Source organism: Symsagittifera roscoffensis, chromosome 4, assembly GCF_963678635.1.
Source record: "Symsagittifera roscoffensis chromosome 4, txSymRosc1.1, whole genome shotgun sequence".
NCBI lineage: Eukaryota > Metazoa > Xenacoelomorpha > Acoela > Convolutidae > Symsagittifera > Symsagittifera roscoffensis.
Window position 1 is genome coordinate 62,530,095 of NC_087065.1, and position 7,908 is coordinate 62,538,002.

Sequence of the window (7,908 nt, forward strand, 5' to 3'; positions counted from 1 at the left end):
AATTTAGATTTTTGACCAAAATTTTTTGTATCATTTAAAAGGTATTGATGTCTTAAGCCTAAACTGTGATCATTTTTCAGAAAGTTGTCGGGGCTTAAAGATTGCCATTTTGGCCAAATTTCTTAAGCTATTAACTCGTAAATTGAGATTTAATCCGCCTTAGAAATCTTTCCAAATTGGTTGAAGGAAGCTTTTTTTGCCATAACTGATTAGTTATGAGGAGTGTAATTTATCAGTTTGTTCTTTATATGGCGTGTGGGGGATGATTTTCACTAAAAAATTAAAATTTGTATTAAAAAAAATATTTTTTTTTGGTTACATTTAATTTTTCATGTTTTTACTGCTCCATGGACCTTAAAAGGAAATCGGAACATTCAGGGCCTCGCCCTGATACAAACAGTCTGGTTTATTTTCTATTTCTTTTAATTTGAACGCTACTTCATAGACATTGAAGAGCAGTCGGAACATTCAGTACGTCGCCTCGATACGAGCGTTTTGTTTTGTTATGTAATCATAAGAGTAAAAACCAAGCACTCTTGTGTCAAGGGTCAAGGCTACCATTTTCCGATTCAATCTTGATGCTAATACTAATAAAAAAACATGAGTAACAATATTTTTTTTCTCGAGCAAACGCAGACATTTAACAATTAATGGAAGGAGCTGCCGATAATTAGGATCTTTTTAAAGGAAAGTATTTCTAATCAAATAATAGTTTCTATAATAATATAGTTTGTAAATGAAATTATTTTCGTGCATTTTGAATAATAGTTAGAAAAAATGTATCCAATCGTGTCATGTAATTTGTTTCTATTCGCCGTTTTGTTTTTGGAATAAACGTTTGAAGTCGTTTCTGAACTTCTTCCCAAAAATTAGATACAAATAAAAGTTGGCCGCGTTTATCATCGATGTCAAAACAGAATTGATTCGGTCAAGAAGAGTGTACTTTGCTTCGTCTCCGGCCGTCTTCGGTTCCGATCCATGATTGACCCGTATTATTGCAGAGGAGGTGACCATTATAACACCGAACAGAAAGCATACAACAATCATTTGCCTGGTGATCTCGGCATCAAGGCGTGCTCTTGGCGAGTTTCTCTGCTTGCTAGTGCCGCTCTGGTCGGAGCGTTTTCTTTGGTCCAATCGTATTTTGATCAGTGTAACGAGCGCGCATATTACTACAGTCGCAGTTGGCAAACCAGCCCCGAACAAGATAATGATTGGCGTTCGGAGCTCGAAGTATAAATAGCGACTGAGGATGTCAAACTTGACCGCATGGCACATACCACTGTACTCATTGTCAACACCCAGCACAAAAAGATCGGGCACAGTGAGAGCTGCGTTTAAAATATACACAGTCAATGTCGCGACTACACAAACTTTCGGCTTTCCCCAGACGCGATACCTATACGGAAATATCACCGCAAAGCATTTGTCAACACTGAATAGCGCAGTGATCCAAAATGACGCAATTGTTGTCAGGCGGTTCATAAAGGTACAAATGGCGCAAAGTGAGCTGTTTACTAAGTCCAGTGACAGTCCCAAAAGCGGCAGAAGTTCGTCCACAAATCCATCATAAAATCCACTCAGGAAGTCTGCAAGAGCCAAACTGAACATGAACGCAGCTCCTGATGAAATATTGCTCCACTTTGAGATTATGACCATGATGAAGATATTTCCCGCGCAGCCCATCGAGGAGAGAATGACATTTGAAACCGCCAGTGAAAATATCGCTGTGGTTGTTTTGGGGTAGATCAACTCCCACGACAAACCCTCATCAGGTGTTGCAGTGTTGTCCGCATCTGGTGTCTAAAACGGATTAAGCTCAATTTTCAACGGTTTTAACTCATTTTGAGTTTTATTTCGAGCTATTTTTGGCTATAATTTAGAACATTATAGATGTTATGATAGAAAAACAACTTATAATAGATTTTGAAATAGCAAAAAATGGAGCCGTGAAAAACTAGTTTTTGAAACAACTTCATGTAGCGCTTTCCTTCGTAATAGAAAATTTTTTAAAATATCAGAAATTTTTGTTTTTTGATATTTTTATTTTCATTTTTCGAAGAAATTTATAGTCAAAGATGACTAGTTTATAGTAGGGTTGTACGCTTTTCTTTTCATTCCTATAATCACATCATGCATAAAATCGAAGCAAGATTTGTTTCGGCCATTTCTCGTTAATGTGGTCGAAATTTTCTGTGCTGCTTGCAGAGCAACCGTATATTATTGTTCTCTAATAGTGTTGCTATCTTACGTTAAGTTTTTTTCAGGCTATTGATTTTCTGTGTTGAAGTTTTATGTAAAGTTGTTAAAAGTTTAAAGTTGTAAGTTTAAAGTTAAAGTTTTTAAGTTTAAGTTTTAAGTTGAAAGTTGTATGTATCATTTTGATAGCTGTCATAATAATTGTCATAAAACCATACATAAAACCATATTGCCTTAAGCTGAAAGTCAAATTGATGCTTCGCTTATATTTTGCTCCAAACATTTTTTGGTTATTGAATGAAAAGTTCGACTATTTCTCAAGTATTTGACTCCCATCTGCCAAATGGCAATTATTTTTAAAGATAGCTGACTGCGCCTTTTTTTCTTGACCAACGTGTGAACCAAAATGGTTATGAACCATTTTTAAATTTATTATAAGAATGGCCTCGGCTATAATCGATGATCTAATTAAATTGGTTTAAAGTGATCTCAACAATCATGCTGAAACAAACAATTCCAGTTTCGAGTTTCGAGGAAGGCTAAGGCCTAACAGCTCAAACCATGGATAATTTTCAGCCAACTTGATGATATATTCATTGCCCTTATTGGAATGAGATATTTTGATTCCTTTTCCCTCAATTTTTAGATACGTTAAAGGACAAAATTGACAAAATTTGGACAAAATTCGGCCAATGTGGACATTCTTTCCAACATCCCCCCCCCCTTCATCGACCAAATTCAAAGTTCAAATCGATCAAAATTCGCCACAGTTCACATCTACCAAGCCAACTTTCTCCATCCAAACCAAATAAATGACAAATTTAGCAACTTATTGGACAACATTGAAAAAAGTTCCGATGACAACCGAGCATTTTTTATTCAAAGTTTTAACGGGTTGATAACAATCCAAGTTGCTGTTCCGACTTTCTAATAAGTTAAGGAATATTTGTGCTCGGGATGGTTTTTCTCCAGACAAGTTTCGACTTTTTATTTAGCATTTTTTTCCCTGAGCTCAAAATACAAGAGTTAATTCTTCTGTGATCATTTCTTGTAAAGTTATGGGTTAAAGATTGCCAATTGAGCCATTTAGGGACATTTGACACGTAATTTTTTTCGCGCTATAATTTTTTGTCGCGTCAAATATTTGATAGTACAAAAACCAGCCAAAATTTTGCGTCATATAAATGAAATTCGCATAAATTTTCTAACTGTTACATAATTGTTACATAACTATTGCATAGCCATTTCCTATTTTTAACTAGATTAATCTTCGGTTGGCTTATGTACCACCAAATATTTACTCAGCTTCATTTATTGTTTCATGTTTCTGAGATCCAATTTTTATGCTCGAGTGGTTTTTTAATGAGACCAAATTTACAAAACTCTGGTCACTCAGGGGATCAATCTCTTGATCTGCATGGGTCCATCCAGGTGCACAAGCCACTATAGTAACCTGTCAGGAGTAAAATTAAACTGCTCATTTTTTAATTTACACGTGGCTAATTATCCCGCTATACAAAAACGGTCCGAATTAAACTGGTGCAGTTAATTGACTTTCTCAACTGCATACGCTACTCAAATTGCAACACTTAAATTTGAATATGACCAGCCTAAAATCCATAATTTTACCAATATTTACATTGCCAAAAACTATATGAGACCAACTGCAGGGCAGTCGGGACCTTCAGCGTTTTGCACTAAAACAAGCGGTCTTGTTTCCTTGCTCTCGAAAGTACTGCATTCTGATTGGTTGAAGGTTTGTATTGTTCAATTTGCAAAAAAGTGAAACATCCAAGTGCCCTTTACCCCCCTAATTCAATTCGAGGAGGGGGGGATTGTTCACATGGTCCCAACAATCACTCAAAATAAACAGTACTCGGACTAATGACCATTGCCAAGCATTATAAAAAATGATCAGCTTTGGTTTTTAGTATTTACCAAGTTGTTCCTCGTTTAAAAATATAAATTTTCGACAATTTTACGAGAGCCGTGAAGTATTTTGTTTAAATACTGCCGGTTAGATTGAAATAAACCAAGCAAAAAGAAGTGTTGAAAGCTTTTATGCCTTTGCTGCAGACATTGGAAATCAGAAAAATTGGTAAACCATTAAAAAAAATGGGCAAAGGAGGGTTGGCAAAGATCATTTAAACTGGTATAGATTTCTGTTTTAATTCTAAAAGAATGCTGTTCAAAATGGTAATTGAACAGAATCATTTTGTGAGTAAAAAAATATTCGACTTAGTTTTTTCCAGCTTTAAAGCAGATTTTTGCTATTTTTAAACTCACAGAGAGAAACTTTGATGTTCTTTTCCTGTTTTGTCGTCAACCCTTTTCTTCAAAGATTTGGCCCGTGGCCACTCATAGCGCTTATTTTTGTACTGTTTTATGAAATCTATTCTTGTTTGAATAGTTATTCTAAAGGCTGCTTTGGTGCTAATAAATTCTCACTTTGAAGACAGACTGAAAAACGCAATCTTGTGGTCGGTCAAAACTTGCCAATAATTGCTCAAAAAGAGCCTCAGTTTTGACCTAAAAAACGGACATTTCTTTAAAAATTACGTTTCAGAAGTTTTAAGAGAGCCAGAAAATCAGTTCAGTCAACCTCACAAAAAGTTGAGAAACTATCAAACGTTTTTATTGAATGCCCCCCTTTGAGAACTACATAGAACCTCGCACATTTTTTTTTATTTTTCTTCAGTTTTCATGTAAAACAATGCTAAGTTTGTCATACATTCAATAACTAAACTTTTGTGTGTGAAAATTTTAAAGGATGTGAAATGTTCGCTTCCAATTTTCATAAATCAAATGTTTAAGATATAAGAAAAAACGGATGTGAAAAAATAATGAAATTCATTGTTTTTTGAAGCTTACTAAAACCATTCAAAGCGATTCCAAAGAATTGTAATGTGCATAAAATTGGTTTATTGCCAATTGCCGCATGCACCATATTAACAGAGAGAAACTTTGATGCTATTTTCCTGTTATGTTGTCAACCCTTTTCTTCAAAGATTCGAACGTGGCCACTCTTTTTATGACATCTAATTTTTTTGAATAATATTTCTAAAGGCTGATTTGATTTGTTGCTGATTAACTTTCATTTTCAAGACAGACTGTGGAAAAAACGCGAACTTGTGAACAGTCAAATCGACGGTCGAGTCTGTCTTGAAAACTATCGAATCGACTGTTCATAATGACAACAAAACTGCTTTCATCAGGTTAAAGCCCTGAATATTCCAACTGAACTGTGTTTAGTCAAGAAATATTTTCGGTAGAAAAAGCATTCACAAAATATGAGTTCAACTTGATTAAATCATGGTTAAAGTGTTAAAACTTAGGTCATAAATGAATTTTAAAAACCAATTAGCTTGCCTCAAATGAAATTGGAACAATTTTGTACTCCGGGATAATTCGCCACACGGAAAATAGTTCGCGTCAAGAACTCAGTATCGAAAAAACTAGGATCGAGAATGACTCATTTTATGGTAATTTAATTATATGCGGACCCGACGGGGTGCCCGAAGATCCAGGGGCATATCCTTCTGAGTGAGTAAAAGTTCTTTGGAAACTGGTGTGAATAAATAAAACCACCCCAAACAAAAATATTCCTTGGAACAGTGAACAATAAAACAGGTTAGCTCAGATCAAACTCGAATAAAAACAAAGATAGCCGGTTGCTGTGCAAGTAGCACAAGATGTTTCGACCCTAGTTTTAAAAAATCAAAACAGTTTTAAAAATCAAAATAAATTAAGCCTAGTTTTTTCTGCGTGGTGTGATAAAAGTATCTAAACGAAAAATATAAATTAGGTATTTCAAAATACGTAGCAAACTAGGAAACCATTTTTCTAAATCAATGAATAGACAGCCAAAAAATGTGATAAAAAATCGGAAAAAAAAATCCAAAAAGTTTTTCAATTTTTTTTGCTAAAATTTTTTGAAGTTTTGAAGTTTTCTTAGGATTTTCTGTTTATTTGTTTCAATTCTGGGTAATAGCTGTTCAATATGGTAAATAAACAGAATCATTTTGGGAATAAAAAATATATTCGACTTAGTTTTGTCCAATAGAGAAACTTAGCCAAACCGTGAAACAGGTTTTTGCAGATTTTTTAACTCACAGCGAGAAAATTTGATGCTATTTTTTTGTTTTGTTGTCAACCCTTTTCTTCAAAGATTCGGCCCATGGTAACTCATTGCGCTACTTTTAAGTACTTTTATCTGTTATCTGAATAACAATTCTAAAGGCTGCTTTGGTGCCAATAACGCCCTTTAGTTATCTAAATGGCGTTGAAAAATTTCTTTAAACTTTTTTTAACCTAAGTAAAACTAAATATCTGCAGAAATAGACTATTGCAAGTGGCTGAAATAAAATAAATAAGCCTGTTTGCTTGCTTTATTTGGTCAAAATTAGACCAAAAATCAATTTTTCAAATTTTTAAATTTTGTTTGATTCATGATGGAAAGGGTTTTAAGTTGATGCATCACTTGACCCATTTTGATGAATAGTTGTGGCACCCAATTTTGCGTGAAAACAGAAAAATACAGAAAATTAAAACACACCCAAATACGTTTTTTTTAACCAATCCAGGACCAAAGTTTTGAAACACATCCTGTTTTTGTGAAATGAATTATATGAAACTCTCCCGTTTTTTATCAATGCAATTTTTTTTTGTTTCGAAAGGAACAATTAGGACCAAATAGTTGTTGGCAAATTAAATATTAGCAAATCTATGATTTTAGGCTGATTACACGAAGATTTAAATGTTGCAAATTGAGTCGTCGATAGAGTTAATAAAACCAATTAGCTGCCTCAATCGAGATTGGAACATATTTGTAGTGAGGGATGGTAAAACAAGCAGTTAATATAGTGGTTTGCACACTTGGCTGATCAAATGCAGAGCAAGAGATCGATACCCCAGGGAGCAGAGTTTTGTAAAAGTGGTCCGAATAAAAAACACTCCTAGCATATATATTACTCATTTTTTTTAAAAAACCGAATCAATTATTTAAATGACAGCAGTTCGTTTTTTTTTCAATGCGAGGTTTTTTGTTTCTAAAGGCCAAGTTTGAGAATTTAATGCTCGTTCCGCAGAAGAAAAAATATGATTTTTGTTTATTTCATTTCGTAAACGTAATTTATTACAACTAGTTTGGTAAATTTTGTGAAACATTGTTTTGTGCATACAAATCAGCTTTTAGTTTTCTAACAGAGCCTGAGCTCAAAAAGGTAACACGATGATAAAGTTAGCTATGTAGACACATTCGGTGCTTATGCTTCTAAGCGAATGGAAAGTAGGGGATGTTTTTGAGAGGCTTGAGAGAGATTATTTTGTCAAAATAAGCAGCAAATCCGCATTTTTGAGGGATTTTTTGTACCATCTGAGAAATTGTTGTTCTGAGAATTGGAAAAATACTTCAACTGTGAACATTTTTCAAAAATTTACTGGGTTTAAAAATTGCTAATTTGGTCAATTTGGATTAATTTCCGCGTGATGTGATGCGTTCTTATAACACGCGTTAGCGGCAAATTAATCTGTTCCAAATTGAATTGAGGCCATCGATTTAGTCCTTTTGAAAGAACGAGAGACGCCAAACACACCATTTCTATCTTACATAGCATGTGGGGGATGAAATGAAAACAAAAATTTTTTTTTTCGATTATTTCGTCAAATCTCAACCAAAAAATATTCAATTGGCCTCAACGTGCAGTCAAA

The 7,908-nt window shown here is 34.2% G+C and overlaps 1 protein-coding gene across 1 annotated transcript in view; it reads right to left on the minus strand.

Moving 5' to 3' along the window:
- Window positions 1-807: 807 nt before the first annotated feature.
- Window positions 808-7,908, minus strand: part of LOC134844981 (probable G-protein coupled receptor 139) — a 15,332-nt gene continuing 8,231 nt past the window's right edge. Inside the window, exon 2 of the mRNA XM_063861808.1 lies at window positions 808-1,803. Within this exon, the coding sequence (XP_063717878.1) occupies window positions 808-1,803 (996 nt within the window). The remainder of the gene's footprint in view (window positions 1,804-7,908) is intronic.